This window comes from Ostrea edulis, chromosome 1 (genome assembly GCF_947568905.1).
Source record: "Ostrea edulis chromosome 1, xbOstEdul1.1, whole genome shotgun sequence".
Taxonomy (NCBI): domain Eukaryota; kingdom Metazoa; phylum Mollusca; class Bivalvia; order Ostreida; family Ostreidae; genus Ostrea; species Ostrea edulis.
This window is the reverse complement of record NC_079164.1, coordinates 109,065,688-109,077,845: the sequence shown is the minus strand read 5'-3', so window position 1 is coordinate 109,077,845 and position 12,158 is coordinate 109,065,688. Positions and strand designations below refer to the sequence as shown.

The window sequence follows — 12,158 nt, the reverse complement described above, 5'->3', positions numbered from 1 at the left end:
CAAGGAGCATAATGCACTCCAATTTACTTTTCTATATTGCAAAAAATGAATAGAAATTCACTTGTAATTCCTTATAATTTATTTAGTAAAATGCAATGTGATGTAATGATGAATAACTCTACAGAAATGAGTTGCATTTTACAAATGAAAGTACATTATATATAACACTTCACAATGAGAATGACTAATATTTGGCATTGAATGAGATATTTTTGAATTCAGAATGTTCACTTTGAAAGATCCATGATGTATTGATGGTTAATGCTACAGGCACTAGTCATCTCTTGGCATTTGTAGTTTCGTGTGGTATAACTTTTTGTATTGAGTTGTCATTTTGTCAAAAGTTTTCTTAAACTTTAACACAATGAGGAAAGAATATGTAGAACTATGATTGCATCTCGCGGACAATGAAACTCTGTGTAATTCTGGAGAAGTCTTTGCTGAGTGATTTTATAGATTGCACTGCTTCCCTGGTAGAGATGGGCTTCACGTGACTGGTTCCTGGCAGGCCTTGTCGCTTGGCATCAAGAGCCAACAAGCGACCAACTTGGGAATTAATCCTAGAACATTCTTCACTCCTTTCTTGAATCCTTTTGAGTCTTTCATTTTCATAAACCTGAATATAAAGAAAAACACCATACAACTACTTGAGAATATCTCGTATATAAAGATCTTAAATTTTCTTAAAAAAAAAAAAAAAAAAAATTTCTTCTTTTTTTTTTTGGTGCAAGTCTTGAACAGTTTTAAATAGGTTTTTTTTGTGTTTTTTTTTTATCCATTCTCTACTGGTGAAATAGTGGTTAGGGCACTTGCTTTGTGAGGAGGAGGTCCTCCAAGTGATGCTCATTATCTGCAGTGCTTAAACCTAACATGTACAACGTAGGTAGTGACTGTCTGCCAAGTGCTTAACCAGGTCCTGTGTTAACAGCAGGCGATGGCACAAAGAACCTTTAAAGGTTGTGCATAGGTCAAATTTTGTGGCAGCTCTACAGGAGTGAAAAATTCGCAAATGAGATAGAATGGATATCCATTCAATATAGATATTGTGCTATGTTCAATTATATTTTAATTTCACATTTCAGTGTACAGCGAAAGTGATGAAACTGCAGAAAAACACATATTATATATATTATACATGTAGATTTCATTGTAAAGTGGATTAAAGGTCTCGTAATTAAAAATTGAATTCATACGAGCTGATATGAAATTTTGAGCAACAGATTCCAACAAAAGTAAATTTTAGTATATGTGCTCAGAAAAACAATACACCCCAATATTTCATAAAGGAAGTATGTCTACCACCAATATAATAATGTTTGTATCCCTTTCATTGTTGCTCTGTGTATATCTCTAAATTTATTTGCCATATTGCACTTAGAAAAACAATGATGATGTAAAGTGCCTGCTGATTGAGTTACACACAGTAATATCACTCAGTTGTGTCACTGGAGTGATGATGGAGGACATGTCACAAGTTCCATGTTCACTTGCCTCATGAGATTTAAAGTTATATATAGGAGGGAAAAGTACACCCGTATTGGCATATTTCACTTGTATCAGGAACACAGTCCAATACCAAACTTCCACCAGAGTTCGTTTGCTCACAATTCGTAGGTGACGTAATGAGGCCTCGACGGGGAGTTTGAGTCCAATACATTGTGTGTTGTTAAAAGGCAAAACTCTTGTTCATATTCCAGCCATTTTTTGTGTCGATTATATTACGTCATTACGATTATTATGACGTTTTTCAATCGAGGAATGTTTGACTAAAATTGACAGCTGTGAAATGTAGACCATAAAGCATTAAACAATCTGCATTTATTGGATAGTTTGTATTTCAATCGGCCTGGTGGCGCTCAACGTAGTTTACAAATCGGGTATATGGCACATAATGGTTATAAAGCCGTTAGATTGCCATTCTGTCGGTGATGAATTCGAGTCCCGATGGGATTTTACTATTTTCTCTAGGTTTTATGATAAAATCGGATTTTTTTTCTTTCTTGCCAAATAATGTAACCTTTTCATTAGCTTAAAATCATCATGCATTTCCAATTAACATTTTCTTGGATAAATGCTCACAACATGAATACCTTTCGTCTCTCTTCCGCAGCACTTTGTTTGGCATCTATTTCCTCGAGCGTGACTTGATGACGTTTGTGATTTAATATTCTTTTAGGAGGTTTTGATTTATTTTTTAGGGACCCCATCTCTACTTTAAACGTGGTGCATTTATCGTCCTCCTCCATTTCAACGCGCGTACTTTTGGTTGTTTAGGACGCTATTTTTAAAATGTCAACATCCGGTTGAAATGCATGTTACTTCCGGGCAGCATGGTAGAATGGAAAATGACATTGAAAAGGAAGATGTGGACTTCTTTAGAGATACTCCAATACGATATTTAGGTATGCTTTTTAAATGTGGTTAAATTTTTTGGTTGGATCAGTCCTGTGTAGAGCTAAGCGTTTCAAATGTAACCAGATTGTGCCAAATCGGTAAATGTTGCATCTTCATGAGGACACTTGTGGAATACAGGCACGTCACTCAACCTCTGGCTCTGGACGTATATTTCCCCCTCTTTTTATTTCAAAGATATTAATTTTCGCCCTAAATACCGAATATGATATTTCTATTGAAAATTCCGTTTGGTTGTATATAATTTTAGGCCTATACACAAGAACGAAACGGTGGTGTATAAAAGGGGAAAATCGAGGTTCAATGGTCGAATGCCTGTGGTTTGGTAGAGGAGGGGACTCCACTTGAATTGGTCATTGATATTGTCCTCCATTCCCTTTCCAGGGGAACATTTTATTTCTGTCCTGTCCGATTAAATTGTGTATCGCCTAACTGTATCTTAGTCTACACTTTCGTTTTTCTCTTTATATTTTATCATGTTTACATCTGTCGTAAATTAAAGTCAGGAAAGGAATTCATTATGCTATAACTCTTCTTTGAGCATAATAAATATGTATTCATGGATGTAGGCTATGCATGTCCACATAATAAATATGTATTCATGGATGTAGGCTATGCCTGTCCACTTAGTAAATATGTATTCATGGATGTAGGCTATGCCTGTCCACTTAGTAAATATGTATTCATGGATGTAGGCTATGCCTGTCCACTTAGTAAATATGTATTCATGGATGTAGGCTATGCCTGTCCACTTAGTAAATATGTATTCATGGATGTAGGCTATGCCTGTCCACTTAATAAATATGTATTCATGGATGTAGGCTATGCCTGTCCACTTAATAAATATGTATTCATGGATGTAGGCTATGCCTGTCCACATAATAAATATGTATTCATGGATGTAGGCTATGCCTGTCCACTTAATAAATATGTATTCATGGATGTAGGCTATGCCTGTCCACTTAGTAAATATGTATTCATGGATGTAGGCTATGCCTGTCCACTTAATAAATATGTATTCATGGATGTAGGCTATGCATGTCCACTTAGTAAATATGTATTCATGGATGTAGGCTATGCCTGTCCACTTAGTAAATATGTATTCATGGATGTAGGCTATGCATGTCCACTTAATAAATATGTATTCATGGATGTAGGCTATGCCTGTCCACTTAGTAAATATGTATTCATGGATGTAGGCTATGCATGTCCACTTAATAAATATGTATTCATGGATGTAGGCTATGCCTGTCCACTTAATAAATATGTATTCATGGATGTAGGCTATGCCTGTCCACTTAGTAAATATGTATTCATGGATGTAGGCTATGCCTGTCCACTTAGTAAATATGTATTCATGGATGTAGGCTATGCCTGTCCACTTAGTAAATATGTATTCATGGATGTAGGCTATGCCTGTCCACTTAGTAAATATGTATTCATGGATGTAGGCTATGCCTGTCCACTTAGTAAATATGTATTCATGGATGTAGGCTATGCCTGTCCACTTAGTAAATATGTATTCATGGATGTAGGCTATGCCTGTCCACTTAGTAAATATGTATTCATGGATGTAGGCTATGCCTGTCCACTTAGTAAATATGTATTCATGGATGTAGGCTATGCCTGTCCACTTAGTAAATATGTATTCATGGATGTAGGCTATGCCTGTCCACTTAGTAAATATGTATTCATGGATGTAGGCTATGCCTGTCCACTTAGTAAATATGTATTCATGGATGTAGGCTATGCCTGTCCACTTAGTAAATATGTAACACAGATATATATATAATGTTTGGCTTCCAAAATCCAACCCCAAATTATATATCCCGTTATATTATTATGCGAATGAGTGTATGTATAAGAGATGATGGGATGGAATTATAAACCCTTTCTCTCGCTGTTTGCCAAAGCTTGGTAGATCTGAAATTGTGAATCAGTTTGGATTACTACTCCTATCATTCTGCTATTTGCTGTTCTTGATTACGAAAATCATGCAGTACTTAACAAAATTTTTGTATTCCTACATAACAGGAAAACAGTCGTGTACCATTGTGCTAATAAGATATTTCAGAGAGCATAGTATTACATATATGTATAATGTACAGTAAACTGTACATGTATCCAGGATTTAAAAAATAAAATTTACAGATCTTATCTCGTTAAGTATGAGAGAGGGAAAAAAAAATCCGTGATTATGAATGTTGATTAGTATCAAGGAAGTTGTCTAACAGATCGTCTCTCGTAAGAACGAGATAAAAAAAAAATGTCCTTGATACCAATCACCTTTTGTAAGTGTATATTTATGAGTTGATAAAAATGGCCCTCAAACAGTCTTTTTTGCAGGATAAAGCGTGCAAGGTTGTGACTCAAATCCTTATAATTCCAATGTTAGTTATTACAATTGTTTTGATTGGACAAAAATAAAGCTGAACAAGAGTTTACACATCAATAAATCCGAAAATGCGATGTATTCATACACGCCTGAAAACAAATAACATAGTGCGGGGAAACTATTAAAATTTTTGCAATTGTTAATAAAGTGAATGAATTGGAATTATAAGAATCAAACATTCTTTTTGAAGAATTTATCGATGTGTAAACTCCGGACATTTTACTCACAAACTTAACATAAAAGTGCTTCGCACTTTTATTCAGTTTGTGAGTAAAATGTCCGGAGTTTACACATCGATAAATTCTTCAAAAAGAATGTTTAATTCTATATTAAATGGGTATACCGTAAATTAGGAACTTTTTGCGTCAGCTTATTTTTGCGGATTTAAGGGTGGGGGTCGCTTTCGGTTTAATTTCGGAATTTTTAATTATTTTGAATCGGCATCAACATAGAAATGATGAGCACTAAAAATTCTAATTTTCTTTAATAGATAAAAACAATCATATCGGTTAAAATGTGCATTATATAATAAATATGATAAACATGTATACGTAAAACTTTCTTTATTAAAAGTTTGGTTAAAAACAATTGAATTCGTCTGTCTACAATAGATTCCGTTTCAGAAGGAAAATGTCACAGTGTTTTTAATCAAGAAAGTTAACAAAATTTAAGTCTCTTCTCAGTTTGAACAAGTTATTTCTAGATGAGAGTTATCGGACATTGGTGAGGGATTAACATCGTTAATTGGTTATTTTTATTTGGAATGAATTGTATTTATAGGTTATAGTAATGAAGTAGGAGAAGCATTCCGAGCCCAGGTTCCTGTAAGATGGGTCCACCTTAGTTACGTGGCAGCCAGTGGTTATGTGGTGGCAGACGCTGTTCACAAAGGCTGGGAGGCTTCTCAGGTAGGCATACTTTCACTGCCATCTTTTATATGCGTAATCAATATATTGATATTAAAAAAGGAATTATTGATATGAAAAATCTATTTTTGAAAACAATTCGAATTTTTGGTATATAACAAACTGATATCATTTATATCAGTCCTTCAAATTACTGATGTCCAAAAAAATCATTAGAATATATTGATATCATTTTGATTTATCAAGGATTCAATTCATATAAAATGTCAACCCCCCCCCCTCTCTCTCTCTCTCTCTCTCTCTCTCTCTCTCTCTCTCTCTCTCGTGAATGCCTGGCATCCTTCATTACATAATTGAATTCAAACCTGTGTAGATTACTTTTTCAGAAATCCTGGGAAGATGAGAGCAAGAGGAGATCACGTGTCGGTTGGGCCGTGTTAGACACACTGATCTGGCAGGGACTGGCCTCCGTCGCTATCCCAGGATTCACCATTAACCGTATCTGTAAGTTCTCTGGAATACTGCTGAAGAAATCCACTTCGTGGCCTGGTCCCACCAGGAAATGGACCACCACCGCGGTGGGCCTACTCTCCATTCCCTTCATAATAAAACCGATAGATAAGTCCGTGGATTATCTGATGGAAAACACACTGAGGAAGTGGTACCATATGGGACCTGTGTTAGAAGATCTGGTACATCACAATAGAAACGAGTGATGCATGTTAAGAATTATCAGCATTAGGAGGAAAACTAATCTGTATCATAATTTTAAAAATATCATCAGTATTAGACTTTTATAAAGGTAATTTAGTACATATATTAGGAATGTTGAAATCGATTTAGTTAATTTTATGATTAAAGACAAATCTTGGTATTGTCACATGGTAAATAATTCCATGTTAGCCCATGAGGGTTTATGCCCGCCATACATATGATACTCTAGTCTACATACATACTCATTTGACTAAGCCTACTAACATTCAGGTTGATGTCTGTTGTAATAATGTTCAAAGGTTTTAATCTTAAACTGTTTTGCTTCTCGAAGCGGAAAGGTTTAGCCGAGCGCATACGTTCAACGACTTTACGGAGTTTATGATGGTAAAACACAAATAAACACGGACGTGCATCAGATTGACCTGACGTGATGGACAGTTGTCACTGTCAATGTTTGATCTATTAGTCCAGGACAAAAGCAGTCTTGTTCATGAACAATTTTTTTTTGTTTATATCTTCTTCTTTTTAAAGAATGTTTACTATTTCACTTGTTTGTTGTTTTTTTTGTTTTGTTTTTTCTACATTCAAATTATTATTACACCCCCTCCTTCCCTGCTGCTGTTGTACTGAACATTTATCAAAGTAATTATGGAAGTAGAAAATATAGTTCTTCATCCTTTGAATACTTCTAGAAATTCAATTTTTGTCGTGTGTATATTTGCTTCTTCTGATACATAAACAACTGGGATTGATGGGGTAAAAAATTCACAGAGAAAAATAAAATTTTAACAAGCATATCTATATACATGTTTTTGTGGATGTTTGTTGTTTCTTTCATTTGTTGATTATTTCATTTGTTATTATTTACAATTTTATTTTTCTTTGTTCAATAAAGTGTTCAATCTTATTTAACGTTTTGACAAAGGAAATAAAGGTAATATGAAAAGGAAAAAAAACTTTTTAATTTTTTAGCTCACCTCAAAGCTGAAGTGAAATTTTCTAATCAAAATGTTTTGTCGTTGTTGTCGTCATCGGCAACTTTCACATTCTCAATTTCTCAAAACCCTTTGAGCCAATTTTAGAGGATACAAGTTTGTTCAAATAAAGTAGGTATAGATGTAAAGTAGTAAAAGATGGGGAGGTTTTTTTTGTGTTTTTAAAAAATCCTTTCGAGAACAATTACTACAAAATTTTCTCGCACGCATATACTTAGTACTAGTAATGAATATTCAATTAGTTCAAGCCATGGTCCTGGACCCAGGGTGATATATACTAGTGAGACTTCCCCCACAGAAGACTGGCTATAATATTGTGAGACTTCTCCCACAGAAGACTGGCTATATAGTGAGACTTCCCCCACTTGTGAGCCCCCCCCCCCCCCCCCCCCCGTTCTTGTTCTGGATTTTGATTTTAAATTTCCAATGGGAGACCGGCTATGACCTTAGTGAGCCATCTGTGGAGCGCCAAATAAACTCAAATAATTCAATTATTGCGCTCATAGTATGCGCTACAATTCAATTGAAGAAAGCAATAATTCAATGATGTGCGTATCAATTCAATTAATGCATGCAATAATTCTCATCAGTTGAATTGATGCGCACATTACTTGAATTGGTGCATCAAACCAATTGATGTTCTCATCAATTGAATTGATGCGCTCATTAATTGAAATATTGCTCCCTTCATTTGAATTTTGTCGATTTGGCGCTGAACTAACCAGGCCGATATATGAAGATGGTAATATTTCTAAACACCATAGAATTAAACAGTAGAGCTTGCCAAACTATACCTGATCTGTCATCTTTACATGCAACAATGATAATTACTTCAGTTTGCGATCGAAGTCATCCTTTCTTTATGGAGCGCGAAATTAACTTAAACTCAAGTAACTGAAGATATCTTTAATTATTTGAAGATATCATCAATTCAATTATTGCGCGCATAAAGAAAGGATGACTTTGATCACAAACTGAAGCTCTACTAGGACACACGTGACGTTTCTCAATGATATATAATGTCCCGTGACCTTCCAACTAGATACAATTCACTTGCATCCTACAGTTTATATTGTTTCTACTAAAAAACTTGGGGAAATATCATCAGCATTTTTTTTAGGTCACCTGAATTCATTCAGGTGACCTATTGCTATCTGTTTTTGTCCGTCGTCGTGCGACGTGCGTCGTGCGTTAACATTTGAACATTTTCAGCTTCTTCTCTGAAACCCCTGAACCAATTTCAACCAATTTTGGCATATAGCATCTGTGGGTGGAGGGGAACAAAAATTGTGAAATTCGTGGTCCCTGCCCCCCTGGGGCCTGAGGGGTGGGGCAAAAACCATCAAAATGAGTGTAATTTTAAAAAATCTTCTTCTTCACTCCTGGACATCAAGAAGCCAAACTGTGGGCATAATTATAATGAGCGTTGAGCCCTCTACCAAAATTGTGAAATTCATGGCCCCTGGGGCAGGGGTTCTTGTGTTAGGGTGGGGCTCTATTGGTCATATAGTGAAAGTGTAGAAATTCTTTGAAAATCTTCTTCTCTGTGTCTGGGTATTAAGTAGACAAACTAATAGCATGGTAATAATGAGCAAGGATGCCTCTTTATACCCCCCGCAACAAGTTGTGGGGGGGGGGGGGGGTATACTGGAATCGGGTTGTCCGTCTGTCCGTCCGTCCGTCTGTAGACGCAATGGTTTCTGGGCTCTAAAGTATTATCCTTTCCACCTACCGTCACCATATCATATATATGGACTACCCATGGGATGAAGATGTTCCCTATCGATTTTGGGGTCAAAAGGTCAAAGGTCAAGCACACTGGACATCAAAGTAACAATATGGTTTCCGGGCTCTAAAGTGTTATCCTTTCCACCTACAGTCACCATATCATACATATGGACTACCCATAGGATGAAGATGTTCCCTATCGATTTTGGGGTCAAAAGGTCAAAGGTCAAGCGCACTGGACATTGAAGTAGCAATATGGTTTCCGGGCTCTAAAGCGTTATCCTTTCCACCTACAGTCACCATATCAAACATATGGACTACCCATGGGATGAAGATGTTCCCTATCGATTTTGGGGTCAAAAGGTCAAAGGTCAAGTGCACTGGACATTGAAGTAGCAATATGGTTTCCGGGCTCTAAAGCGTTATCCTTTCCACCTACAGTCACCATATCAAACATATGGACTACCCATGGGATGAAGATGTTCCCTATCGATTTTGGGGTCAAAAGGTCAAAGGTCAAGCGCACTGGACATTGAAGTAGCAATATGGTTTCCGGGCTCTAAAGCGTTATCCTTTCCACCTACAGTCACCATATCAAACATATGGACTACCCATGGGATGAAGATGTTCCCTATCGATTTTGGGGTCAAAAGGTCAAAGGTCAAGCGCACTGGACATTGAAGTAGCAATATGGTTTCCGGGCTCTAAAGCGTTATCCTTTCCACCTACAGTCACCATATCATACATATGGACTACCCATGAGATGAAGATGTTCCCTATCGATTTTGGGGTCAAAGGTCATGCGCACTGGACATCGAAGTAGCAACACTCAGAAAAGAGGTAGTTTATACCTATTACCAACACCCTTTGGGAGATTGGGGTAAGCGGGGGGGTATTCTTAGTGAGCATTGCTCACAGTACCTCTTGTTAAAAATTGTGAAATTCATGGCCCCTGGATCAGGGGTTCTGGTGCTAGGGTGGGGCTCTATAAGTCATATAGTGAAAATGCATTATTTCTTTGAAAATCTTCTTCTCTGTCCTTGGGTATTAAGTAAACAAACCAATAGCATGGTTATGATGAGCAAGGATGCCTCTTTCAAAATTGTGAAATTCATGGCCCCTGGGTCAGGGGTTCTGGTATTAGGGTGGGGCCCTATTGATCATATAGTGAAAATGCATTTTATTTCTTTGAAAATCTTCTCCCCTGCTGCTGGGTATTAAGTAGACAAACTAATAGTATGATAATGATGATCAAGGATGCTTCTTTCAAAACTGAAATTTATGGCCCCTGGGTCAGGGGTTCTGGTGCAAAGGCGGGGCTGACCACATAGCTATTCAATGTTTCTTCCATCCAAAAGTAAAATTCTTATATTTAAACACAAACCTAATTCAAACATTGGAAGGTTGTTACATGATACTCAGGTGACCTATAAGGCCCCTGGGCCTCTTGTTTTTTATAGTTAGCATATTTTGATAGTTCCTGGTTGTGGCAAGTATTATAAAAGGTTGTGTGTGTGTATATATATATATATATATATATATATATATATATATATATATATATATATATATGTATGTATTACTAAGTTATTGTTTCAAAGAAGGGGGTAAATATCTTCTTTGGATCAATCGGGGGTAGACCCTGGGGCCCTTGTATTACTAGACAGATGATCTAACCACAGAACTAACCAGGCCGATATATGAAGACGGTAATATTTCTAAACACTATAGAATTAAAACCTATTTCTGAAATCCTACAAGAACTCTTTATATGATGAAGATAGAAAAAAGGTCAGAACCGTCACGTACAACCTTAATCATTTAGTCATACAATAAACAAACAAAGCAATAGATAAGTAAATGAAAACGGGTCTCTAACAGGCGCGCGTAGCCAGAACGAAAATGAAGTGTACGCAAAGTATGGCAAGGGGTCCGGGGCCACCTTGAGGCCCCAGTGGGTCCAGGACAAAATCCTATTGGGGGTGAAGCCCTCTAAAGCATCTGGGTTTTACCAATGAAATCACTTATTTTTGTGCATAGAGTTTCTTGCCAATTTCCAAATCCAAAAGAATTCACAAAATCATTTTCTAAAGTGTTTTATGATGTCAATTCACTGTGTGTACTTGGACTGAATTATATTCGTTTTACGATTTTCTTCCGTTGTTTTCGACAAGTGAATATGGTAAATTTTACTGATAACAAAATATATCCTCATTCGTCTACTACACGTTCATGTGTATATAATGTGCATTTAATGGTATTCGATATGATGTTAATGATTTGAGAATTCAAAAAGGATTTTAGATTTGATTAAATGGACATTATCATGCTGATTGAATTAAATACCGGGAATATTTATTTTTGAGGCACAAATATTTAAACAGCAAAGATCTCTCTCTCTCTCTCTCTCTCTCTCTCTCTCTCTCTCTCTCTCTCTCTCTCTCTCTCATGATGTGTACGCAGTTGCGTACTTGCGTATAGGCAGCTACGCGCTTGTCTAATAACTTTCGAGTAGGTCTTGTAGTCTGGCTGAATGCTATGATGGTTGAGCAGGCGCCAAAGGCTTTGGTAGCCAGTTTCGAGTTTTGTATATTATCTTGCAGTCTTGTATATCCTACTGCTGGTAGATGGCCGTCCGGGTTTTATAGACTTTAGTAGCCACTTTCGATTATTTGAATTACTGTATACAGGGAAATATTCGCCCCCGTTTTATTTTCGTCTTTTTCGCCCTTGTTGTCACTTGAAGAATTTAAGAGTGGGCGAAACTGTTTTCTCATATCTTTCTTTTAACACAACTATGTCTGGGCGAATTTAAAAAGGGGTGAAATTGCCTGCAAGTGTAGAAAGGCGAAAATAACACGGAACGAAAATAACCCTGTATACAGTAGTATAAAACAATTACTGATATTTTTGAGGTCAATGCGATGTTTTCACTGTCTATTCACGTATGATCAATAGTTGTATATAATGTCATTTATTAATGTGGTTCGGAAACGAAGACAGTTAGTGTTAAACAAGCACATTTTATTTTGTTTTTCATTAGTAACA

General features: G+C 36.4%; 2 protein-coding genes across 2 annotated transcripts; one reads left to right on the top strand and one right to left on the bottom strand.

Annotated features, from left to right (window-relative positions):
• Positions 1–61: 61 nt before the first annotated feature.
• LOC125666569 (uncharacterized) lies at positions 62–2,246 on the bottom strand. The gene is made up of 2 exons (XM_048899737.2): positions 2,091–2,246; positions 62–616 (listed from the first exon to the last, which is right to left on the bottom strand). Exons 1-2 carry the CDS (start codon positions 2,244–2,246, stop codon positions 386–388), a joined length of 387 nt encoding a protein of 128 aa, XP_048755694.2. The 3' UTR covers positions 62–385.
• A 22-nt stretch (positions 2,247–2,268) lies between these two features.
• Positions 2,269–7,343, top strand: LOC125666547 (mitochondrial fission process protein 1-like). Its single transcript, XM_048899712.2, has 3 exons — positions 2,269–2,402; positions 5,588–5,715; positions 6,060–7,343. The coding sequence occupies exons 1-3, from the start codon at positions 2,309–2,311 to the stop codon at positions 6,387–6,389; spliced, it is 552 nt and encodes a 183-aa protein (XP_048755669.2). The 5' UTR covers positions 2,269–2,308; the 3' UTR covers positions 6,390–7,343.
• Positions 7,344–12,158: the final 4,815 nt, after the last annotated feature.